The sequence below is a fragment of the Brachypodium distachyon genome, chromosome 1 (assembly GCF_000005505.3).
Source record: "Brachypodium distachyon strain Bd21 chromosome 1, Brachypodium_distachyon_v3.0, whole genome shotgun sequence".
Taxonomy (NCBI): domain Eukaryota; kingdom Viridiplantae; phylum Streptophyta; class Magnoliopsida; order Poales; family Poaceae; genus Brachypodium; species Brachypodium distachyon.
Window position 1 is genome coordinate 20632414 of NC_016131.3, and position 26715 is coordinate 20659128.

The 26715-nt window shown below is 42.1% G+C and overlaps 3 protein-coding genes and 1 non-coding gene across 5 annotated transcripts; 1 reads left to right on the forward strand and 3 right to left on the reverse strand.

Annotated features, from left to right (window-relative positions):
• Positions 1-4386: 4386 nt before the first annotated feature.
• On the reverse strand, positions 4387-7892 carry LOC100828970 (isopentenyl-diphosphate Delta-isomerase I). The gene is made up of 6 exons (XM_003562910.4): positions 7707-7892; positions 6692-6747; positions 6500-6591; positions 5301-5403; positions 5077-5214; positions 4387-4892 (listed from the first exon to the last, which is right to left on the reverse strand). Exons 1-6 carry the CDS (start codon positions 7772-7774, stop codon positions 4639-4641), a joined length of 711 nt encoding a protein of 236 aa, XP_003562958.1. The 5' UTR covers positions 7775-7892; the 3' UTR covers positions 4387-4638.
• Positions 5806-5891, forward strand: MIR5067 (microRNA MIR5067). The gene has a single exon (NR_126851.1). It is a non-coding gene; the product is annotated as a microRNA MIR5067 (primary transcript).
• A 1991-nt stretch (positions 7893-9883) lies between the features above and the next one.
• Positions 9884-19575, reverse strand: LOC100830085 (pentatricopeptide repeat-containing protein At4g18975, chloroplastic). 2 transcript variants are annotated; one of them, XM_014897237.2, is made up of 6 exons: positions 19364-19487; positions 11764-11907; positions 11566-11656; positions 11203-11346; positions 10596-10808; positions 9884-10317 (listed from the first exon to the last, which is right to left on the reverse strand). In XM_014897237.2, the coding sequence occupies exons 2-6, from the start codon at positions 11802-11804 to the stop codon at positions 10126-10128; spliced, it is 681 nt and encodes a 226-aa protein (XP_014752723.1). In that variant the 5' UTR covers positions 11805-11907; positions 19364-19487; the 3' UTR covers positions 9884-10125. The 2 variants fall into 2 exon arrangements, with proteins under 2 accessions (XP_014752723.1, XP_003562962.1); XM_003562914.4 differs by lacking the exon at positions 11764-11907 and having other exon boundaries at positions 19364-19575.
• An 848-nt stretch (positions 19576-20423) lies between these two features.
• On the reverse strand, positions 20424-25176 carry LOC100829571 (chitin-inducible gibberellin-responsive protein 1). Its single transcript, XM_003562912.3, has 2 exons — positions 24950-25176; positions 20424-22529 (listed from the first exon to the last, which is right to left on the reverse strand). The coding sequence occupies exon 2, from the start codon at positions 22496-22498 to the stop codon at positions 20783-20785; it is 1716 nt and encodes a 571-aa protein (XP_003562960.1). The 5' UTR covers positions 22499-22529; positions 24950-25176; the 3' UTR covers positions 20424-20782.
• Between the last annotated feature and the right edge of the window lie 1539 nt (positions 25177-26715).

Here is a 26715-nt window from a genome sequence, read left to right on the forward strand (position 1 = left end):
GTTGTCGTTATCATTTTATATTGTATATTACAATATTGTCTCAGCACTCTGATATAAATAAAGGTGTATGTATTCTATATATCCAATAAGATTCTAATTCTACATTTTGGTATATAGATTTCTACGGGAGTCAATCTGATGGAAGAGGAATTATATCTTGTGGACAGCGCTACCACAAACTCTATACTAAGGAAGATTAAATATTTCCAGACTCTTACTAAAAAGAGTGGAGAGATTTTAACAATCGCCGGGCGTGATGCGGTAATTGTTGGCTCTGGACGTGCCATAATTACCCTACTATGGGTACTCAATTGGTAATCAAGGATGCTCTATTGTATCTAGATTCAACCCGTACCCTACTAAGCTATAGAGATATCGAAAAAATGGTTTCCATATTGAGACCAATGATAACGATAAAGAGGAGTATCTCCTCTTTACCAAAGATAGCGGATATGGCAAACGAATATTTGAGAAAATTCCTTCTTTAACGTCTAGATTGTACTATACATACATCAAACCCGTAACACATGTTGCGTATAAGGTAATTTTCCAGAATGTCAATACATTCCAAACTTGGCATGATCACCTTGGTCACCCTGGAATAGGGATGATGCGGAAAATCACCAGCAATTCTATCGGTCATGATTTAATTGATGCTAAATTCCCACAATCTTCAGATTTTATGTGCACTGCATGTGCCACTGGAAAGCTAATTTTGAGACATTCACATCTCAAAATCCAAGCGGAACCACTTCAGTTCCTTGAACGCATTCAAGGTGACATTTGTGGTCCCATCCAACCGTTAACCGGACCTTTCAGGTACTTCACGATTCTAATTGACGCATCTACACGATGGTCCAATGTGTGTCTATTATCCACAGGAATCATGCTTTTGCTAAACTAATGAGGCAAGTTATTAAGTTACAAGCCCATTATCTCGAACATCGAATTAAATCAATTCGAATGGACAATGCCGCAGAATTCTCCTCAAGAGCCTTCAATGATTATTGTACGGCACTAGGGATTGAAGTTCAACACTCTGTCCCATACGTTCACACGCAAAATGGTTTGGATGAATCTCTGATTAAAAGAATCAAGCTCATTGCACGACCCTTACTTATGAATTGCAATTTACCAACTTCATGTTGGGGTCATGCAGTTTTACACGCTGCTGACTTAATTCAATTGCGATCTACTGCATATCATAGTACTTCCCCTCTACAACAAGTACGTGGAAATACTCCAAATATTTCCCATCTGCGTAAGTTCGAATGTGCCACCTATGTGCCGATCTCACCACCGCAGCGTACATCCATGGGCCCACACCGGAAATTGGGTATCTATGTGGGGTACAAATCGCCGTCGATTATCAAGTACCTAGAGCCCCTAATAGGGGATCTATTCACGGCCCGTCACGCTGATTGCATCTTTAATGAGAACCATTTCCCGGCATTAGGGGAAGATTTCAAGTACCAGAAAGAATGCCAGGAAATCAATTGGAATGCCCAAGACATTTCCTCCTCAGATCCACGTACTCAAGAGACTGAACTCCAAGTTCAGAAAATAATCAATTTGCAACACATTGCAAATAATCTGCCAGATTCATTTACTGACTATAAAGGTGTTACAAAATTCTACAATCCTGCAAGAAATGCGCCTGAAAGAGTGGAGGTACCAACTAAAACCACTCAACCTCCCGTTCAAAATAAGAGGGGGAGAAGTACGGCTGCAACCCAAGATCCTGCTCATCGCAAGCAACAAAGGAAACCGAGGAAGAAATCCTCTGAATCAGTAAATGCAAGTCAACTCCACGTTGATAAACACCGAACGAGCACTATTCGCCCGGTGGAAGGGCAACCGCCACAACCCAGTTCAGTGGTGCACACATTAACTGGGACATCGGAATACCCAGACTCAATCGTATTGGGAGATAACGATCAGTCACTAAGGGTAAATGAAATTTCCGCCAACTACATTGATTCTGGAGAATCATATGACCGAAAGTCTACAATTGTCGACATATATTTCTCAACTACGATTGCAAACAACCTTCAAAATGATCATGATCCAAAGACCATGGTTGAGTGTGAAAAACGCTCCGACTGGCCTCAATGGAAGGATGCAATCCAAGCAGAAATTGTCTCGCTTAACAAAAGGAAGGTATTCAATGACGCAATACTACACCTCCCAATGTTTTCCCTGTGGGATTCAAATGGGTTTTCGTCCGGAAACGGAATGAGAACAATGAGGTGGTGAGATACAAAGCAAGGCTTGTAGCGCAAGGTTTCACGCAGAGACCTGGCATTGATTTCAATGAAACATACTCTCCAGTAATGAGTGGGATCACTTTCCGATATCTTATATCTTTGATAGTCCAAAATCATCTATCCATGCAGTTGATGGATGTAGTGACCGCATATCTTTACGGGTCACTTGATTTGGATATTTACATGAAGGTTCCTGACGGAATCCCCCCGAATCCTAACGCAAAACACTACATGTATTGTGTAAAACTGAATAAGTCATTATATGGCTTAAAACAGTCGGGACGGATGTGGTACAACCGACTTAGTGAGTTCCTTTTACAAAAGGGTTACTCCAATAATGATGATTGTCCATGTGTTTATTAAGAAATCCTTGACAGGATTTTGCATCATTTCTGTGTATATCGATGATATCAACATTATCGGCAACTCACAAGATATTGATGAAGCACGCAATCACCTAAAAATGGAATTTGAGATGAAAGATTTGGGTAAAACCAAATTTTGCTTGGGTCTTCAACTTGAGCACCTTCCCTCAGGTATTTTGGTTCACCAAGCCGCTTACATCCAGAAAATATTAGAGAAATTTAATATGGACAAATCATATCCATCTAAAACTCCCATGGTCGTTCGATCTCTAGACGTAGAGAAAGATCCATTTAGACCAAGGGAAGATGGAGAAGAGATATTGGGACCCGAGTTCCTTATCTCAGTGCCATTGGAGCGCTTATGTATCTTGCGAACTGCACCAGGCCTGATATCGCATTCGCAGTGAATCTACTTGCTAGACATAGCGCTGCTCCCACCAAACGTCATTGGACGGGAGTCAAGAATATCTTTCGATATCTCCAGGGCACCAAAGATCTTGGTTTATTCTTTCAATTTCAGAGAAATCTGGACTCTAATATGATTGGATATGCTGATGCTGGATACTTGTCAGACCCTCACAATGCCAGATCACAAACGGGCTTCGTGTTCCTTCATGGTGGAACAACTATCTCATGGAAGTCTTCCAAACAGACCCTAGTGGCTACATCCACTAATCATTCTGAAATCATATCCCTATATGAGGCATCACGCGAATGCGTGTGGCTACGCAGAATGATAAACCACATACATCAGTCATGTGGTATTGGTCCCATTGAATCAGCAACCATTATCTATGAAGATAATGCAGCTTGTGTTGCACAAATGCAAACAGGTTATATTAAGAGCAACATCACTAGGCATATTGCCCCCAAATTGTTTTATCCTCATGAACTTCAGCAGAGTGGGAAAATAAACATTTTGCAAGTCAAATCATGCGATAATCTCGCTGATCTATTCACGAAATCTCTACCAAGTTCAACATTCGAGAAATACGTTTCTGGAATTGGTATGAGACGACTTCGAGACTTGCATGGGTCAGGGGGAGTACCTTCCTGAAAATATAACTTATTCAAACATCATATTACACTCTTTTTTTCCCTTTATGAGTTTACTCTCTCGGTTCTCATCAAAGGTTTTTAACGAGATAATATCAACACAAGTACAAATGTCGTACCTCCCATTTTTCCCCATCGGGGTTTTTAAAGGATGTATACATGACATTTTTATTGTTCTCTAAACTTCACCATGAGTTTTTCCTTCAAAGGTTTTTCTCGTATGGGTAATCATGGAGACAATAACCATTATATGTTGCATCATTTTCTCCTTATTTTCCCACTGGGTTTGAAGGAGTTTTAGCAACATATCATACACCATTCTCCTCATATTTTTCCCACAGGGTTTTTGGAGGAGAACTCTATCCAAGATGATGAACAACAAGCAAGGACAAGAAATGATTAGGGGGAGTGTTAAGATTTTATTAATTAAGTTAATCATTCCTTGTAATTAGCACCGAACGGTTGCCTCAACCGTCGGGCTTGCACGTCTTGCACGTGCGCATCTCTTCCTGGACGGACGTGACCGTCGCTCGCATCCCTTCGGAAAAGACACGACCCTTTGTAAGCCTATATATTGGGCACACCATCATCGAATAAAGATAGTGTTTCATTCTCATCACAATCTAACAGGGATCATAGAATCATAGGATTCAGCTACAGCCGAGACACCTTTTCTTTTTTACCTCATATAGTGGAGATTAGATTCGATGGATTTGTATTTGAAAAAAGTTTTCTGCTGGAGCAAAAAAAAAAGTTTTCAATGATACAATTTTCATACCACATAATCCACATACTATAAGTAACGGTCAAAGTAAAACTTTGAAATAAGCCCACCACTACAGGGCGGAGGGCCTTGGGTAACTTTGAAATTAGCATACAACGGGTAGTAGCGCAAGAACTTTTCATCGGGGACTGCCGGAGCAGCCACAGCACGGCATCTGCGCCCTCCCTTACTTGAGCTTGTGGATGGTCTCCATGTCCACGGCCTCTTGAAGCGTGCCTTTCTCGAGGTGCTCCCACCAGCCCATGAGGAAGTTGTCCACCACCAGCCTGAACCAGGGGGACAGCTTCACGCCGCCCTCCCCGGCGTCCGCCTGGCGGATCAGCTCCTGCAGCTGCTCACGGCTCACGTACTTCACGTCAGCTACTTCGTCCGGGTTTGGGACCAGCTCCACCTCACGGACAATGAACAGCAAGTAGTCCACTGAGGATGCGGAAGGAAGGAAGAAACAGATCAATGTTAGCACTGGGTGGAGAATCTCTACTGCTTGCATTTCTGGTAAAAAATATCAGTGGGTCTGCAGAAACATGTCTGGGGTGCAGCAAAGGGTGAGCCAACAGTAATCAAATACAGATAAGTGATGCCTGACGCTGCGGCAACAACTTACGCTCATGTTCACCCCATTTCCCATCAGATGGGGCCTTGTAAAGCATCCGACCGAGAGGGGTGAATTCGTCAACTGGCACATCCTTGGCTGGGATGCCCAGCTCATCTAAGAGCTTCCTCTGAGCAGCATTTCTGACACCTGGAGAATGAGAAGTTGCTAGTGGTAAGTAAAACCAAGTAAAGCTTGGAAGAAGTGTTGACTCTCCTAGTAATTTTGGCACATACCAAGGAAGTTTTCCTGGATAAGCTCGGATTCACGGTACAGAGGATGGCTGCAGCAGGTGTTGGTCCATACTAAAGGAAATGTAACCTTTGTTTCAGATCTTTGCTGCAACAGTACAAAGCTACTTAACTTATTTTTGTTCAAACAACAATATGACAGTGAAGAAACATAATGTAAAGCAACTTCGACAAAAAGATGGTTATTGCTGTATGCAAAGGACATTAGACAAATTAACTTAAACAATAAGGTTTCAAATAGCAAGGAGGATGAGGAAATGAGAGAGGACGTTAAGCAGATTTTGAACCATATTACAATTGGAACTGTTTAACAGGCTCAATCAACTCTAACTAGGCAAAGGTAGCTGTTATTATCACGCAGCTAATCAGCAAGGAGAGCTTGTGTTTCAATCCTCATCAAGCTATTAAATATGGAGCATGGTATCTATCTTATATTCTGTAAATCAGACAAGTCAAGCTCATATTGATTATGTCAAGTACACAAATAAGCTACTCCCTCCGATCCATATTATTTGCCGCTGATTTAGTGCAACTTTGTACTAAATCAGCGACAACTAATATGGATAGGAGGGAGTATTGATTTTATATGTACAGAGCCACAGAGGTGGAGAAAAGAATTCTTCAGCCCTTTTTTATTTCTTTTCTAACTTTACAGATAACCAATTTTTTCCGTCTTAATTTTGCAAAGTACAAATTAGACGTTAATGGCTTTGTGAGCTCGGAATTTTCTACCCAAAACACTGAATGTGTGGACTACGATAGTTTAGCATGCTCGTGAATCAAGGACCAGACAGTTAACTGATAGTATTTCTATTTCAGCAGGCAACAAGTCGATTTATGTAAAACATAACTATAATCTACAGATTAGTGAGGAGTCATACTCACAGATTCTAATGTACTTCGGAGCTAACTATTATATGAAGATAGAACAAATCTACACATTTCAAAATGGAGTGAGAAACAATGCCTCTTTTTATCTATGGTAATTCAAGGCAAGAACCAAACTTTCAGCTGGACATATTTTGTTACTAGCTCCAGAGAAACTCGGTACTTCAAAAATAAATGTTGACTAATGAGGCAATAGGATAGAAGCCAATTACTAGAAGTCTACAACCTTTGCCAGGTGGAATGATATGCAACAGAACGTAGGAATAGTTAGTGTCAAATAAATAGCTTTTCCAAACCTGAAGTAGCAGCTCATATTTTTTGTTGAAAAGAAATACACTGAAAGCCCTGTGGAGCAGGTTCTCAGATTCGATCTTTTCCATCAGATGGCCTACAAGCCACATGCCATGTAAGAACAAGTCATATTGTGCCAACGACTGATCTAAAGCAAACATCAACAAAAAAGATTTAACAAGATAGATTGAACTTACAGTTATATTTCGATTCATGGCCAACGACATTGTCTTGTTCATCTACCAAAATACATCTGTGAAATGATAAGCCAAGCATAGCAGACAAAAATGTTAGTGACTGCATTGAATATCTCCAGAAGGCATGTTTATAGTTAAGCAATTTGAACATTTAATGGATTACATATTTACATCAGACCAATGGACAAATGCAGCAACTAGACTTGAGGCTTATCTTGCTCACATGGAACAAGCCTACTCAAAATTGCTGGTTGCAGTCAAGATCACAAATATAAACAAATTTATTATTTTCCTTTCTTTTTGAATTTGTTTTTGATTAAGCTGCCCATAACGTAAAAGGCTCTATTACAGATTACTGAAGACAGTATTTTATATTTCTGTAACTGTAACATAGTATAGGTTGATCTTCATGAAAATAATATAAAGAGTACTTGAAGGAAACGCATAATTGTTAGAACCACACATAGAACTTTCATCTTCTGAAGCACCAGCTTAAATGTCGCATAATTGATAACCGACTGCAAGCCTTGTGCTCACTTCGTCCGAATGCGAAAAATGCAAAGGAACTTGCAAATAGCAAATTGACCAATCAACCATTGTTTGCACCATCTACAAGAAGATGTGCTCAGCTTTGATCTTTTGTCACTATGGATCAAATTTTAGGCAGCGCACCACAACAGTACAGACGAGATCGATGCCTCCCCGGAGAGGCGGAGACGCGAGTCTATAATCAATCACAGATGCAAGCCATCGCACAAGCACGAGTACACGACCCGATATATTCAAATTCAAATCCGCCCCGCCCCCATCCATCGGTAGTTCTGATCACAACGGGATCTAGCGGAGCAACCACACCACTCCGGGGATTCCGGAACCCCAGACGAGGAACCCACCGGAAAAATCCAGATGTGCGCATCTCGTCACAACTCTGACGGAAATAAACTAAAATAAAAGGAAGCAAATCAGAGAATCCGGGGGGAGAAGAAGAAGCTGAGAACAGGATGCGGGCGCTCACTCGTCGTCGAACATGAGGCGCCTCTGGACCTCGTCCATCCCGGCGTCTTCACCCGCCGCACCGGCCATGTCTCGCGGCGGAGGAGCTCCGGCGCAACGCGAGAGCTTTTGCGGCCGCGCGTGGGTGTATTTGTCTCTGTTCGGAGGGGGGGTTTGGGAAGGACAGGTGAGGACTGAGCCACTACTGAGAACGGCTGATAAATAACGGGGAGGGGGCCGGCGGGCGGCGTGGTGGGCCCGCCCTGTCAGCGAATCTGGGCACGCGACTACGCGAGAGCAGCCAGTCCGGGCCGGTAGCTAGCGAGGGAAGCGTTTTCTAGAGTCTTCGCTGAATGGCGGGCCAGGGGGCTGCGTTCTTGGTCCAGATCTCGGTCGTCGATTGCTCCCGTGGAGTCGTTCGTGGTCAGAGATCAGGATCACATGGTTAGACAATGGACATGGATGGAGAATTGGAGATCCATGTCGCGTTGGATCAGATCGATTTGAACGGAAGAGCATGTGATGACGAGATGCCATGCCATACCAAAATTCTAAACTTATAAATAGACATATTGAAATAACTTATTTATAAATTGATCGGACCGTACTGGTTGGATCTGGCGACGACGACAAGGGGACGTTGTTTCTCTTAGGCGTTGCTTTGAACGAACCCGGTCCGAGGGTTGTGCCTCGCTGGTGTTCGTGGTTCAGGGTTGTCGTTGTGTGTCGTCGTAAGTTTTGATTTTTTATTTTGTTTTTCCCTTTCGGTTGTGTGCATCCATATTGTCTCGCTTTGCGCTTGGCATTGTGTTGTGTAGAGACCAGGTGCCCTTGACATCTTTTTGATATTGATATGTTACCTTCTATCGAAAAGTTATCGTTATCCTAAAAAATTCGAAAAGGAGGGAAGTCCCCAGCCTCTAATCGATCAATGATTAAATTAAATGATTTTGTTTGGTTACTTGTGTTCTTGATGATGTTTTTGTTTTAGAAATTAAATGATGTTTACATTACTTGTTGATTTGGCATTAATCATTGAGATAAGAAGGGATATGGGATTATATGATCCAAGCTACTCCCTTTGCTCGGGTTTATAAGATCCCTAATAAATCTTGTGTCTATTTGTCACAATAACCTTGAATCTTTTTTTTTGTCAAAGTTTGCATAAAATTTCGCTTAGGATTTATAAACCCATACGAATGGAGTAATAAATAATATCACGACATTTCTTTAGACATGCATCTTTTTAGTGTGTAGCAAAACACAAATATGGTGCTAGTTGGAAAAAAAGGTTTTAAGAGAGATTGTGCGTGAGGGTTGAGAGACCAATTCACACCATTTTAATAATAGGGGAAGGGTGGAAATTTAAGGAAATTGATTACTATAGATGATTCCAATCTTTCATCATAATTTATGTTATCCTCTTTAAACTAATTTCTCGTGAATTCACCTAATTTCCACGTTTTTTTTCCATCCCATGCCAAACAAGTTATTCCTCATGAATTCACCTAATTTCCACGTTTATTTCCCAGCCCGTTCCAAACAATAGATTGAGACTAAAAATTAATTTCCTGCTGTTCTACAAACTCTCTTCTGATGAATTCTCATTCTTGATTCTTCCCTAATATTGTCGCCGTGCAGGGCACGTGGAGAGATTGGTGAGCAGGATGAAGCAGCGTGTGGCCCGCGTCTACGGTTCCGGAGTTTTCAGTTTTGTCGCCCCCAGGGCTCCAGTGACCGGACAGCCGGGATTTGAGCGCAGTTGCCTTGTCATTTTCCCGGTGCATCGACGCAGGGACGGGGACAACCGAACCAAGCAACTCACCACCAGAGCCTCATTTGTCTAGAGACCAAATCTGAGGTAGCATTACGCCGTCGTCCAAAAAATTCGCAGCCGTCCGTGGGAGATTGCGGTCGAGAGGCAGCCGGAAGCGCCGGGGCAGGACGGCTCTTCCCTCCCCGGCCGCGTGGGCCTCGTGTTTTCCGGTGAAGAGTCTAGTGCCAAGCGCGAGCTCATGACTCGTCTCCAGCTCACCAGATACTGCCGCTAACATCAATCAGACTGCGTGCCAGCCGCACATTTTAAAACACTCTTGCGAAGATCAGGATTCAAGATAAAAGCGTTCTGTTTTCTACCACTCTTACCGGTTCCCACATAGTATTACACGACAAGATAGGGGAGACGGCGGAAATGGGAAAGAAAACGAGTGAAATACCAGCGTACCTAAGATATCAGCATGTTTGAAACATCACAACTTATACGCGTACGCATACATAAGATATTATCCTGTTAGTAGTTGACTGCATTACAACTTTCCTCACTTTGTTCCACCTGTCATACTAATACTCACATAGGAACTCGGAAAAAGACAGCAATCACATCTTTCCAGACACGGTTATATTCGTTTGTTTGGTTGTTTAAGCGATCCAGAGAATGGTTACTACGCCAAAGGTCCCGCCCTCCTCACCCGAACGCGCTCGCCGTTGAAATGGATGTACTTCCACTTTTTCAAGTACTTCTCGAGAACAGGTTTTTGCTTATCTTCCTGGCCTGAGCTCGCAAATGCTCTTCCAATCCTTCTAGTCGTATCCTCATCTGGATGCACCCCTAATTCCTCCATGTCAGCAAATACCTGTAATTGGCAAATGAGAAATAATTAAGACTTTCAGGTTTCAACTCTGACCAACCAGCTAGGCATCACTTCAATACAGTTGAGCACTAAAGCACAGATTCACAGATTGACTCGTATTAAAAATCATTGAATTATTCATCCAAAAGTCAACAAATACAGTTGGTATATACTGAACTAAACTGGCTCAAAATGAACCACATATTAAGACTGCAAGAAGTGGGTGATTTTTTTTTTGTAAGGTTGCACAAGCCTACAAGTAAAAGCAAGACAAACATAACCTCCAAAACTTTGTCTGGAAGACGACGACTGTCATAAATCAGGATCATCCGAGAAAACAATCTCTTTGGCACTGAGCGTGTATGCTTTTGTATGACAGTATTCCAAATTGACTCAGCCTCATCTAATCTTCCATCCATAAAAAGAGCCAACAGCAATGTATCATATGTTGTCCACGTCAGAACCTGGCCTTTGCTCATCAACCACTTAGTTACCTGTGAAAACATTAAAAATTGACGAGTACACAAGAAAATGAGCTTTCTGGCAGAAGTTACAGTAACATAACTCCAAAGAGAAAATGTCTGCTTTTGACAGTAGCAATTAATCCCTTCATTTCTTCTTGTAGAACGTGTTTTGATTGGTTAAGGCAAAGTCTTTGGCCACCAATTACTTCTTTAATACTCCTATGTGGTTTATGTGATACGAAATCACAACCATAAGTAAGTATATATTTTATATCAACCTAACTGACATCAGATTCATGTCAGGTAAATTGCATACTAATGTGTAACTGTTGCCTTATTGGGCAAAGGCTTGTCCCAGCCAATAAAAAATACACCTTATAAAGAGGAATGGAGGGAATAATTAACTTGGTTCATAATACCTTACCTGAATAATCTGTATCCATTGTCTTTGCCTTTTCAACATTTCCAAAGCTTTTGCCGCTGCTATAATAGGAAACTCAGTCTCAAAAGCAGTCCACCTATCCAATGCACCATATACAGCTTCTTTTCCATTTGGTAACTTTGAAACCTAAAAGGTATGGTTCCATGAACTGATTTGAGAAACACATCAGATTTTAAAGTCCCATGATATATCGGTGTTACAAAAAAGAATGCTTACTAGTAAGGAGAGTATATATCTAAGACCTAAGAGAAAATACGATACCAACAAGACCATTTTGTTGAACTGGTTTCACAAGTTCAGTGAGAAAAAGTGAAAAAATAAGGATATTTTAGCGTTATATCTTACAGTATTAACCAAGCGAAGGGCCTTCTTCCCTGACCCCGCTGAATCCTTCCTGATCCACAAATGTTGTTCCTTGTTTGGCCTCTTTGACACCCTATGACCATAATAAATGCAAATTTAATTTGCAAACTAATGAAAAACAAATCAGACCGCACATCATATATTTCATATCTAGGCAGAAGTTGCTGCAGACTGACTAACCTGCATAAGTCCGGACAATGCACACAAGTCAAAAACTTCATCGAGAGCAGAAAGACGATTCCCTCTCAACCTATTCTTTTAACTTAGTTTGCTTTGCAATTGTGCTTTTCTGTTGCCACACGGCAAGTGCTCTTCTACTCACCCCTGATTATTTCAATGAAATCACAAGATAAGTATGTGTGGTCTCATTTTATTCTCCCACATGGTATCAGAGCAATCAATCTTCATGTTATGTTAGCTTATTTGAATAAAGCCTCATAGTCTTGGTGAAAAGAAGATCGCATGTTCTGACACCATGTAGGCGAATAGATTGAAATCAAACACACTCAAGTTGTCACTCATTGAGTAACTAGAGCACTAGATTTGGGTAAAAAAAAAAACTAGAGCACTAGACATGCGGGCAACAAAAGAAGAAGAACATCAGCAAGACAGCCCTCGCTCTCAAGCTATTATTGAGCTTTGATTGTTTTGGCATTATGCTTCTTCTTTTTTCTTTTGGGAATTCATTATGCTTCTTCTAGTGTCACATCTGAAGTGCGCTCATCTCTATTATGAATTGGAACCAGATAAATGCGTGTGGCCCCAACATATTCTCCTTCATGCTATCAAGGCAGTCGATCTTCATGTTCAGTTGAACATATTCTATAATTAGTGTGAATAAGAAGATCACTTGCTCTAATAACATGTGGGCAAATAGAAAGAGACCAGACACACTTATCTTGTAACTCATTAAATAAGTACAGGAGTAAAACTTGACAGTCTCAAGCTATTCTTTAGCTTGGTTCGTTTTTTCGATGTGGTTCTTCTGCATGTTAAGTTCTCTTCTACTCATCTTTCATGGTACAACAAGATAAATATGTGTTGCCTCGTCACTCACTCTTGTATGATATCGAAACAATAGACATTATTGTTCAGCTTATCTCACTCTATTCTCCAATAGTTGAACAAAGTTGGTCAATTCAGATGGAAATTGAGATCATCTTCTTTGATATCATATAGGCTAATAGAATCATATCAGGCACATTCTTCTTGACATTCATTAAATAAAGGAAACCCCTCATTCAGTAGCACCTGACTTGCAAAACAGAAGCACAACACAGAAAATCCCTTAAATAAAGGAAACCCCTCATTCAACGGATACAACAAGAGCACCTGACTTGCGAAACAGAAGCACAACACAGAAAATCCCTCATCAACATTCAGTAGAATGCCTTTGTCAAATTCATCATTCATGAAAAGCCTTGAGATTTAAAACTTTTTCCCTTATGCTTTGTATGTGATATTTACAAACTTTTGGTGCAAAGTATGTTGAAAACTACTTCATTTGACCTCTCTGAATTTTGACAAGCCACAATAACAGTTAGAAAGGCCCCTGCAAAATTTGAGCAAGTTTAGAGTTACTTTTCTATTTATTTACTCAATGAGGTGATAAATTGTTTGATGGCATTATAGTTTCATAAATTAATTTCAAAGCCTTCATTATAAATTTGATTTTCAAACTTTGTCCATGTTAGTTTCTTACTGTATCAAGCTTGGAAATAGGAGTGGCAACTCTAAAATCCAAGGTTTGGTGTGGTTCATAGTTCAAATGCAAAATGAAGCCAAATTGGCAGCAGCTTTGTTTCTTATTTTTTAGAAATGCAAAACAAATTATTTTGAGCTGAAATTTTTACAGTAGATCACAAATGACCTCAGCTATTTCTCTGTAATTTTTTGTGCCACTTGGAGGTGCCTCAAAACTGCTGTTTACAGTGGGATTCCAGGAAGGCTTATCCATTTTCTCCCTCTTCTCTCTATGACAGGTGGGTCCAACCTGTCATGCTTCTTCCACTTAATGCCAGCCCATTGGGCATCACCGGAGCTGTTTTCTAGCCGCCCATCGTCAACCTTTGCATCCTAGCCGTTGACCTGTCCTTCTTAAGCAATCCCCTGCACTTTTTTGAGCTCCCCAAACCCTAGGCGCCAGCATCATAGCAATCACCAAGCACCCGCAGGCGAGTTCTGGCGGCACCAACCACGTCACGTCATTCGCCTTGTCGATATGAAGCTCTTTGACTTATTTTCCCCTTCAATTGTGCAGCGGATCAACGGGAATTGAAGCAATCTTACTCAAGTTTGGCCACGTCCCACCGCCCAATTCATCAGCTCCATTGACACACACACACACCCTTCCTGAACCAGAACAAACCTTAAATCTGGCGATCGAACGTGGCCAGACTTGAGGAAAACGTCTTTGATTCCCGTCAATTTGATGCACGATTGAACGGGGAAAGAGGTCAAAGAGATCTTGATGGCGACACGAACAACATGCCCCAGTTAATGACTCAATGCGGCCAGAACTTGCCTGCAGAAGCTCAACGACAACAATGAATGTGTTGGTGGCGGCTAGGGTTTGGAGAGCTAAAAAAGGCAGAGAATGGCATAGGGTTCGGGATAGCTTAAAAAGGCGAGGTCCACGGGTAAGACGTAAGATGTGACAATGGACGGCAAGAAAACAGGTCCAGCAACGCCCAATGATCTGGCACTACATGGAAGAAGCATGACAGGTGGGAGTGGGAGTGTGGGACCCACCTGTCATATAGAGAAGAGAGAAACCGGCTAAACCTTTATGGAATCCCAGTGTAAACAATAGATTTGAGTTTCTTTAACACCTCAAATGGCACCAAAATTTACAAAGAAATACCTTATGTAAAAGTTTCAGCTCGAAATAATTTGTTTCAAATCTTTCCTACTTATAACATTTCCAGTTGGTGGTCGTGAGTTCACCTGCACTAGCAACTGACAGGTGGGCCATTCAAATTACTGCAGCCTCGCGTTCGTTCTATCTCACACTCCAAACCACTCATGTATCTTCTTCCTCTGCCGCCTCCTCCCCCAATCAACCACTCATGCTCCTCCCCCAGCCCGATCCTCCCCATTCTGACCTGTTTTCGCCTCAGACTCTAGGTATTCCAATCCCCGTCGTAGCGCTCGCTCCGCGAATGGCCGTGCTCCGATCTCTGGCCTGGACCCCGATCACCGTTGCTGCTCTGTTGTGGCCGTTGGAACTGCGGACAGACTGCAGGGGCCTGGGCCCTGGGCGCATTGCAGTGCCGACTCTGCTCCACCACGCATCAGGTGTTTAATCCCCACTGCCCTTGCTTCTGCTCCGGTCGTGTTCCTCCTCTGGCTGGTTTCCTCGATCCCCACCGTCGCGCTCGTCGACCATTGTTCGAACTGAGTGGAGACGGGAAGGGAGCATCGCACCAGGCGTCTAATCCCCGCCGCCGCACTGGCTCCGGCTTCGTCCGTGGTCCGCCTCCCACCAGGTATCCTAAATCCCCGCCGCCGTACTTGCCAATCGTAGCATGACCTTCTATCTTCAACTTTGCAAAGCCAATAACAGAGTTTCTTTTACACATTAAGTTGTTGATTCACACCAAATCATTCATTTTTGTTGACATCTTTCACTGTTTGTTTATCACCTGTTGTTGCTAACCTTGGATTTAAATCTGTCAGTTCAGAACAAAGGGTTGTTCCCTGGTGAAAGAATATTGCAACAATTTAACTAAATAAGATTGCAGGCTCCGATGATCTTGTTCTCTGTTTCCTGTGATAAGGTGAATGCTACTACACTTCTTTTGCCTAATAAATGTATACTTCCTCATATTTGTTTTATTACCTTCACTGACAAGGTTAATGCAATCACCTAGGTTGCAGGTTTCAATGCATAAAGTACTAATCCACAGTTAGTTCTTCCTGTAAGATAGAATATATAATTGTATGGGTAATTGTATACATATTATGTGAAATTTGTCCTTTGGAGTTTCCTTCTGGTTCATTAAGTTGATTCAATTCTTTCTGTATGTTCTGGATAATGACTTGGAGAAGCAAATTTTCGTAAATATCTATGGTGGAGCAAGTTAAATTAATTATTATCTAACACATTCTTTCACCTGACATTAAGAGAGTCATGTAATGCTATAATGTGTGGCAGCAGTAGTAAATATATGTGGTTCCTCTCAGGTTAGATCTCACGGTAGTGTCGAGTCCTACATGTGTACTAACAAATCATAATTTATATGACACATGGAGTCTTGGTAACATGTGAACGTAGTACCAAACAGAGAGTTCAATCTATATATTGTAGGAAGCTTCTTACATATTTTTATGCTTTACAAGCCTGCAAGTATATAGTGCTGCTATACTATAACTTGAAAGTTCAGCCTTGTTGTACATGCTGCAGGGTAGTATGTAGCAGATAATTTCTTTTAGAGGGTCATGCCACGGCATCAAAGTCAATGCACCGCTAAGGGAAAGCAAGGTCCTTATACGTCACGCCTTGAACTTATGTAGAACAATATATTCGCATAATTCTTTAAATCTTACCTACTTATATGACTTCAATAGTAAGATTGAGCTGCAATGGTTCGTCAAATATAAAACATGTCGGAGAGGCATTGGACCAGTGAACTGATGTGTTAGCTATGATGAGGAAGGCGCCGATCCACAACCCCTAATTAGGAAAAATCCAGGTTTCATCTTTTGATTAGTGTCTTGGCTGTTGCAGGTATGTAAGTTTAACAAATATTCTAGATTACTTGCTTACATGGTGTTGCTTCTTTTCATAACTATTAGCTGCAAGAAATGTCCTACCATTTGCAATGGCTCTGAATATGGCGGTGCAGCCACGAGAAGGCAGAGGTATGCATGTGTGGATCGGCATGCGTCGTTTGGTTTGCAATGTTACACCTCACTGGACTGCAGTGTGATTCAGATGTAAGTCATTGTGGCATCTCATGTTTCAATCAGGTTTTGAAGGTAATATGTCAGTGTTTAGTTTTGCATCTGAGTCTATTAGATTTTAAGAAAGGAAATAAACAGAGGAATTTTGTATTCGGAACAGAGCCAATTAGATTGCATATCAAAACATGATTTTGCATACTTATACTAGGGTAGTATAAACAATTGGCAAGAGTCGTTTAGTTAGCTGTTTTCTTATGAATCAATATTTTTTTGAGCTCCTTTGGGTTTTGGTTGTAGGCACTACTAAGTCCACTTCTTAGTTAGTGCTTCATTTCTTCGGAATCGCATGGTTTGGCTATAACACAGGAGCTTGATTTGCATTACTAAATTCTGGCTGATTAGGTGTGTGTGTAAAGATGTCCAAACTTTTTTATTATTATTATATATATACTTTTTATAATCCACACTTTTTTTTATTGAGGTAGTCATGGCTATAGCTTATTTATCACAATTGCATTTATCCCAGGACTACCTGGTGGCAAAGAAAAGAAAGTGGACTATACTCTCAATTTGGCATCTAGGAAGGCAGAAGGCATAAGATTTTGTATATAGGTTTTTTATGTGTCCTTTTTTTTCATGCATGTGTAACTGTAACCCTAAACCTAATTATGACTCATGACGCAATTGATAATTACATTGCACTGATGATTCTTCTTTATGTCGGCATATGGAACAATTTGCACGGCGTTCCATCTCCAGACGATGATCCTGCGCGCATCGTCATGTTGACAGTTATTTTGATAAAGATATAAGCATCACCTGTGGCTCATATATTGTGTTTACTTTTTTAGTCTGGGACTAACACAAAAAAAGTTTGTACACTGAAGAAGTATTGAGTACTGGTGCATGTGCTTATGTAGTAGCTTATGTTTTAGTAGCAGAGGTTGAGGTATCCCAGAGTGGTATCTTTACGGGAGATCCTCCAGTTGCTTCACTTTGATAGATGATGTAACTTATTTGAGAATCAATAAAGTTGACATGATGAAACCGACTAACCATGTCATGAATAAGAGAAAGAGTGTGAATTTTATGAGTGTACATTCAACGGACTGTGCTAGACACAAATTCATCTGGTCAAAAATAGTCAGAAGACATGTTTTATTGTTGTTGCAAGGGTGGTCGACAAACCTGTATATGAAATTATGAGTCATTGTCTGATTGAAATACACCATGTTTGCTATTCGACGGTGTGTTGTGTTAGCGAAACAAAACGAGACTCTAGCGTTTGCCGTGATAACATTAAAAACTGCACACACGTTCTAACGAGTCAAGCCAATTTATTTATGTTGTATTTTGCTGTTCCGTTGCAACGCACGGGCATTCGGCTAGTTATCTAAAAATTCAAAAGCAAAGTTGTTGCCAATTTGCTAGTCAGGGTATGTTTAGTCTTCTCGGCTTGTAAAGTGCGTGGACCCAACATGATCTATTGTCGCAAAATCTCTGGTGTACTCCTCTTAGTTTCAGGAGTAATGTTTTTCAGTTCTAACATGAAACTGACAGCAGCTCTATTTCGTAGTCTTTCTTAATAATTCATGCTTAAGGCATGTAATTCTCATGCCTGAAATCAAACTCATTCTTTGGCCTGACCATTATAAATTAACAACCCTTTGTTTCCTTGAAGAATAACCTAGAGGCAGTTAATCCGGTGAACTGAGAGCGACATAAATTGTTGAATGAAGCATGAAGAATAATCAAGAGACCATCGATCTGGTAGCATCGAAAAGAGACACCCATCACCCATGCAGTAGAAAAGCTACAGACAGCTGAAGCAAACACATGGGAGAGCAAGTGTGATATCTCTTGCAATGCTAATTACATCTCTAGTGGTGCACAGATCGCTAATCAAACTATTTTCTCCATGCGTGATGTTGCTTCAATAATGTCGGTATTTTCTTTGTCCCAGTCGAATATTTGTAGTGGTTGTAACTTTCTGTTTTTGTCCTGACAATTTCTGAATTATTTGTAACTTTGCTGACTATGTATATTAATCCATATCTTCTTGGTTCTTGCATTGTACGCTTTTGAACTTTACTTCGATATTTAGGAAAAAATTGGAATAAATTGTGATAGCTTTGAACATTATGATCGTAGTTTTGTATTATTCTGATAGTTGTCTGTCCAGGATTTTCCACCCTCCCTCTGTTTCCATGCTTTCCCAAGAGGAGAGATTTCCGCCATGGTGGGAGAGGATCTCACATGCTCCTAAAAATCCCCCCACCCCTCCCCCCGGAGGGCGCTTCCCAGGGTCTTATTTATTTCGCAACCAAATGAGACCTGAAGTGAATCTTCACAGCATGTACCCATATCCTATCGTAAGCAGAACAAAGCTTGTACCGACAATAATTGGTACCGACTCAGTGAAATCATCTTCAACAACCTCATATTTTCACCTGCAAAAAAAAACTCATATTTTCTTCATCACTCCCTTGAACCCTCTTTTTGTGTCTCGAACTGCATCACCAAGTTATGCCACGCAAATCAGGGAAATTCCTTTAATCGAAAACTAAGCAATAGAACCCCTAAATTAAATGAAACCGCCCTTCTAAACGCTCAATCCCGAGACTAGACTACCGACTATACTGTCTAGTGGTGAGTAAATACTGAGGAATTGCACGATGAAGAAGGGCCGAACAACAATCCAAATCCAATCTAACCGCGAAACTTGCAGCTACGGCCGTGCAGTCGGAATTCGCGTACCTTGGAAATTCCCCAACCCCATCTCCCGAACCCCCACACGCTGACCACGGCCAGGCCAACGGTACAAGAGACAAGACCAATGACGAAAAGCCAGAGAAGGACAAGATTCTCCACTTACAGCGCTCGGGTGCCGGTAGGGCGGCCACCTCCTCCGCTCGTCGCACTCGCCGGTGGCCCTAGGCGCAGTGCAAAGGAAACCGTCATTGCAGGGGCGCACTGGATGGCGCCACCGCCGACCTCGCTTCTCGTCCCCGCAGCCGGCGCCTGCTCCCCTGCCAGCGGATCGATTGGGCTGGGCAACGGGAGCGAGAGACTGGATCGGTCGGAGTTGCAAAAAGAAATTTCGGCCCATTTGTATTTTTCTATCCTCTGATTTTCTCACGGGCCGGGCCAACCCCAAAACGTAGAAATTTTTCATCGACCGTACGTACAACACTTGACCAGGCTTTTCTCAAAAGAAAAAACACTTGACTAGGCGAAAATGACACAGTTCTCGTAAGTTCATAGGTAAATACTCCCGACATACGTACGATGTAACACATCACTTGACCAGTTTTTTTTACCAGATATCACTTGACCAGTTGACTTCATGATGGGCTACACGACTGCGCGACTGCGCCTTGGTCGCGTCTACGGACTACATGTTGCGAGCGAAAGCAAAGGGCGGAGTCGTGCAGATTGCTTTCTGCCGACCTGAATATCTCGCTGGCTCAACCTCTCGGGAGTTCGGGACTTTGGAAGGTTGTGTGCCGTGGGACTTGGAGGTAATCAGTACTCCGTGGTTTGTTTTGGTGCTACCGATGCCGTGCCGCTTCCCGATATCTTATACGAGTATATATCGGAAAAAGTTTGTCGTCGAGTACTCGAGCGCAATCGGACGACAGATTCGTCACCACCTGCGCTATAGAACACGGCTGCTGGACCTTACTCACACAACGGTGACCAGCGGCTACTTCCGGCGGTTTTCTCTTCCCAATCTCTGCAACTTCGCCAACAGTCACAACAGAATTGCCCAATCATCACCACAGAAGTTATAGTACAGACCGAACACTCTTGGATCAACAAAAATGATCCAGAATCGTATGGCATTTTGCCAGCAGTCTGCAGAATGTCTGATGTTGCAGAAACTTGCTCACACTGTCACACAGACAGAAAGGTAATGTAATGACACAAGAAAGTAAGAAAACAGTTGCAAAAATCCTTTCTTCACTCCCAGAAATGCGGTATGCTCTGCATTCTCAAGGCATGCTCCATGGACTGGAAACACTTGCCTATCAACAAGAGCATGACTGGAAAATTACATCCAACATATCATCAACAGCAAGGATGGTCAATACAAGGAAGCGCAACAAAATTGTAATAATTATCATACAACTTCTACAATCTAATGTCAATGTTCAATTCCTGGTCTACACTTAGGAAACACTGAGGGTACAGCATCATGTACAGGTACATCCAAAGGGAGTTTGGAAAGGAGACCAGGGACTTTTGGTGTATAACCTCTGTTTTGCTTTCTTTGGTGCTGAACAGGTAATTGTCAGTGCCATGCAGATGCAGATATCAACTTCCTTTTCTTCCAGCCGAGGAGCATCGCCCCATCCTTCTCCTCCAGCGTGTACTTGTCAGAGTAGCACGCGAGAAGCTTCTTTATCACAGAGTTCACGTACGAACTCAGCGGGTAAGGCTTGAAGCCAGCCATGGTCAACCTTGATTTCCACTTGCCAAGGAGCTCGTGCCTCTCCACCCGGTCCTTCCCCTCACAGGCGATGATGTTCACGATGTCCTTGGCCAGACAATGCTGCTCCACACTAATCCTCTCTTTGTTGTCTCGAGGCAAGTTGGCGTCAATAGACTCGAACATGGCAGAGTAGTAATCCATGGTCTCGGCAAATCTCATCATGAAAGGTGTCGTGTTGGTGTGCGACTCCTGCTCCACCAATGTAGTTACCTTTGGGGACAGCCCTTTTACCATCCGGAGCAACCCGTCCCGTGGGTTGTTGACGTCCACGCTCTCATCTGGGGTGTGGTGTAGCTGGAGGGTGAAGTTGACAGCAAGTGCTTCACCTGGTCTAATCTCGAGCATTTCTTTTGTGACTTGGGTGGCATAGACAGGTAGAGGGGTAAATTCCAGAGGTATATTGAATTCTTTAGACATGCCCTTCAGCATGTTCCCAACAATTTCCAGACCTTCACCTCGGGCATACTCTGATACTGGGTCATCTATTCCAGTGATCCGCACATGAGGTGGACCCCCAGGCCTTGCAGCTAAAGCTTGTATCAGTGTGATCCATTGAGTCCCTTGAGCAATCTGAAAATCAATTATGTGGATGTTGTCCTCGCTTCTCAATGCCTCTGCAATCGCCCCATTAGCTGCCATGTATCCAAACTTGAAGTAAGGACATATATTGTATAAAATTTTCATGTACGAGAGAAGCTCCTTGCTCTCTGGTTTGCGGCATCTCAGAGCACGGTAGATGTTTCTACCAGAGTTTCCATGTCTAGCAACCAAACCCTCGAGTAGGTAAGCACCTAGACGCTGGATTGGTTCCCCGTTAATTGAAACAATCCCACGAGCTTCCTGAACAAGCTTTAGGAACTCCTCTGTCCTGTCCTCACTTAAGGCCTCAGCACACTTGGTTAACAGCTGCTTCACAATGATTTGTGGATCATCCCTTAACTCCCGTTGTCGTTTCTCTGGACGAAATTCATAGCTTGCCATGGGGTACCCACCAGATGCAAATTGTGGCCGAACGACTCCAGGCAATGGCTGTCGTGACTCATGGCTCCATGTCCTTGACCGCTGCCTCATGAGCTGAGCAGGCTTGGTTTCCTCAAACTCATGCTTGGCGCTAGTTGTTGCATCATCAGCATCAGGTGCCATCAAAACGGTCTCAATCTCACGCAAAGCGTGTTGCATATTATGTCTTGATCTCGCATACAATGGATCAGCTCTCACTTGGATGTTCTCACGAAGATGGCTACCTGGCTGTATGTATGAGCTGTCTGCTTCGAGCGGGGAGATTGGTTGGGCTGAAATGGTTTCTGTAGAGCTCTGGTTATCCGGAGTGTTGCTGAGAGCAGATAAATTGTCACACTCAAGCTGGGTAGAAAGAGGGGTGTATGGAGAGTTGTTGTACTCTAACTTCAGTGGACTAGCTGGCCAGGAAGAGTTTGTTAAGTTGTTCTCTGTAGGAATTTCGTACAAGACGTTAGCACCAGTCAATCTGTACTTTAACAACTGGTGCAAATCCATAATAAATGAACGTTGATTAGTTGTTCATGACCTGTACATAACAAAAGAAAGGAAACTATGAACTTTTTATTCCATGGTAGGTGATAGGATGAACAATCAGATGAGAACATTTTGCTTTATTAGTGCAATTCTAGGCATATAAATCATAGAAAAGGAGGGGAAAAAACACAGGCAACAGACAACAAACATAAAATGTTGCAAAACCAGCATTAAGTAATATATGCAATTTTGTACCCCAAGGACTTCCATGGTAGATAGATTCATGAGGATAGACAGTAAGTAGAGATGTAGCGAGACATGATCCAACAAACCTAGTAGAACACTCGGAACTCCAGATATATGCATTCATATTAATTTAAACAATAAACCGTGCATGATTATAAAATGCCATTAAGATCATAAAGTAATACCGCAGTGCTAATACATTTTGCATCAAGATGGTATATTTGATTGTCTAACAAAAGATGAAATGTTATATAAACGGAGTAACTTATAAGTAGCAAAATGGTGGTACTAAAATTAAGCAAGTGACCAACTAATACCAGTATAATTTGCAATTAACAGTGTAAGATCAATTCTCTAAATGTTAAATGGGGCCTCATGTTAAATTAAATATACAAGAGCAACTTTAAAAGTTGTCTTCGTGTCTTTCCTCTATGCATATAGTACAGATATAACAAGTAGCTCTCCAGAATTCTGCATAAACCCAACCAATTCCCTGTCAAACGTCCCCATCATCTCCCTACAAGTCTTAATGGATCTATCCTACTTCCCTCAAGCTTAAAGGACAACCACAGAAGTCAAATTCAAGCAAGTCAAGCAAAGAAAAGGATCAATCATGAGTCTGCCAAAGAATACTCTCCATATTCCAGTCGGTGCCATCGTCTAAAAGAAGGCTTGCAGAGCAAACGACCAGACAAGAGTGACCAGTCCAGTCAACCCTTCAGCTGACCATCAACCCAACTAATAATGATCATAGACTTCGAGTCTCCCCACCTTCTGTCAAAATCAACCTATTCCAGCGTGCATATATTCAGCATATCATCATTCTTCCCCCTCGGTCTCATGTTAATGATCATAGGCTTTCCAATGTTATCCCAAAATCAACCTATTCCGTTTGAGCATATAACTAGAGGACTACAATTGTACAAGCCATGAAGAAACGGTGGCGCTTAAGTATCAACCTATCCAGAAGATGTAGAACCAGCATAACTAACGGGCTCTGAGAACAAACAACAAGCAAGATCATATATCTTATACCTTCCCTCACAATTAAGAATGCAACCTCAAACATTCTCACACTGTTTGGTCCTTGATCCTTCAGTGGACGCACAACTGGGACCAATCTTGAGAAGCCCCTAAGATTCTCTAGTTGGTTGAAGAGGATTGACCTACCTAGTTGGTTTGACTATTGGCCTGGTGCTCTTCCAATGAATTCAGAAGAAGGAACCTCCCCCACCCCCCAACAAGAAGTTTGACCAATTGACCGTGTGGAATGAACATCACCTTCATTACTCAAACAAGAAGCCAATTTGTGTAACATGTGCAGTAAGCAAAGGTTTGAAACTTCTGGGATCCTGGACGCTGGTTGACCATGCTAAAATCATATAAAATTAGTAGAAACAACCTCGATCTGTTCTCTCTTGGGGCACTTTTACCCAGCATAGAGAGTTTTCTCATGGATTGTCGTCAGAAAGGTACGTCAATTGACTAATCAGGAGAAAACATTAGATTTTTCTGAGGTATGTCCCAATCAATCAAACAGATGGATCCTGTGGTTTTTTCCAGGGAAAATCAGTTGTTGACTACTTGGAGGAGCTACCGCATCAATCTACTGTATGTGAACTTCCATGTTTCTACCAACTAGAGGCAAAGGATAGTTCCATTTCTAACACACTAGTCACCTATATGGTTACAAAATTAACTCAATCTAGCATGTTTGGGTCACACGTCCAGCTTGATAACACCGAAAATGCATCTCGCGCAGATTAGTGCCCATTTAACGAACTATGAGTAAGCCACATCCAGCTATGAGGCAGTGTAAAATTAGCAACAAAACGCAACAGTAAGTAACCCCCACGCGGCATATCAAAACCACGAGATCAACCCGAAATGGAGGTGCTATCTCGAAGCCAACGGCGAAATGCTCTGAACGGAAACCCTAAACAGATCGAATTGGCTCGAACCAACACAAATCCCCTACTAATTCGTCAACTATACCTCACTCAGGCAAAACCCACCGCGGAACCCATCTCATAGCGGAAACGATAGAGAAACCCAAACCGGAAACCGCTCATGAACCCCACCTTTATCCTCCCAGACCATCGAATCAACCCCAAAATAACCAATTAAAAAAAAACACCCAAAGGAGCACGACAATTCAGCAAAATCAGTACTGCTCCGGCACATAAGGCACAGAATCCGACGAGGTACGAGGATGGGAGCTCTCACCTCCTCCGATCTGCACAACCAGCCCGATGCCCTGATCCAGCTCGCTCCACCAATCTCCTTCTCGCTTTTCCTTCCCTCCTCTCTCTCTCTCTCTCTCTAACTTTGCTTCTCTCTGTGTTCTGGTTCTCGTGTCCTAATCCCTTTCTCCTCTTCCCTTTGCGGAACCCCCCTCCTCTTTTCGCGTGCGCCGATAAAATTAATATCTCAGCAAAGAGAGAAAGAGAAATAAATAAACCCAAAGGCACCACGGGCTTTATATACCCCCCCGTCCACGAGCCCCGCCTGACGCCGTCACGGCCACGTCTCTGCAGTCAGCGCTCCCGCGTCGCGACCGCGCCTCCTCACGCCGTTAGGACGGGACGCCTCCCCGCCGTCGGATCGCAGCCGGACGGACGGACGGCTGAGACGCCTCGACGCGAGGTCACGTGCGGCGCGCGGCCGAGGTGCCACGGCAGGCGTGACGAGCGGGGGCGGAAGGACACGCGGTCGCGCGTTTGACCTCACGCGGAGGGAGGTTTGAAATCCCTGCGGACCGTGCGATCGTGATCGGAAGGATTAAAATTATTTTTGGGCTCCGTCTGATGGGCCTGGGCCTGGGGGGAAGATAAGATGGTGACGTGGGCCCACGCGTGGTGTGGGGACCACTACGAGGAAGGCGACGAAGGGTGAGGCGATGGATGATGTGCGCTTCGCTTTAATTTGCCTGGGTGTTTTCCATTTCGATGAGGGAATGTGATGCCTCTTTTTTCCCCTTTGTTAAGAAATCTGATAGGCGCACAACTTAACCTTTTCTTTTTGGGGTAATCTTTTTACTTTAAAGTTCAATGCTCGATCTCAATTTATCTAGGAAAGTGTTTCTTTGGAATGTCACATCTAAAATTGCTACCACCATTTCAAGATACTATATCAATGTTCAAACCCATGGTAAGAAGAATGTCAACTCACGTCTCGCGGGATAAAGTTTTTAAGGTCGTTGTTTAAAATGAGTAAATGACATAATTGTTTCAAGCTTTTTTTTACAACATCAAAAAATTATGACACAAAAATTTAGATCAAAATTTTAATCTACATGTAAAAAAACTAAAAGGATAAATCAACTATGAATATTAAACCAAAATAAATAGTGCTCAGGTGCTATCCGAACTCCATTTGTCCAACAACATATACTTTTAGAATTCATCTTCGGTAAAAAAATGTTCAACAAAATGCCAAATTGATGAAATTGGATCAATATATTGAAATAAGAAATCGTTCAACAACATCTGTTTGTATCAGACGATTCACACAGATAGACTAACCTTCGGTCAAAATTAGATCTTGAACATTATATTTTATATATAAAGATGGTGGGAGTATTATTCATGGATGTTGTTTTATTGTTTGATGGGCCAAGCAAATTTAAATTTGAAATTGTATGTCATATTAGATACACCAGCATGTTAATGTTTTCAAATTTTCATAATTAATTAGTCATAGTTATTCAATGGTGAACTAAGTTCTTATCGCATGAGCGATTATTAGACAACAAGTTAGAAACCGAAAACTATTAAGACCTAAGTATTCCCTTCCTCTAAAATAGTTGGGCATGTTTTGGTTTATTAACCTTCACAACAACAAAAATGCTCTACTATTTTGTGGTTATGTAATAAAAAATCTTTTGAATATGAAACTCTATTACTCCCTCCGTCCCGTATTAAGTGACCCAAATTTGTTTAAATATATACATATCTATATACTAAAATACGTCTAAATACATGTAATATTTC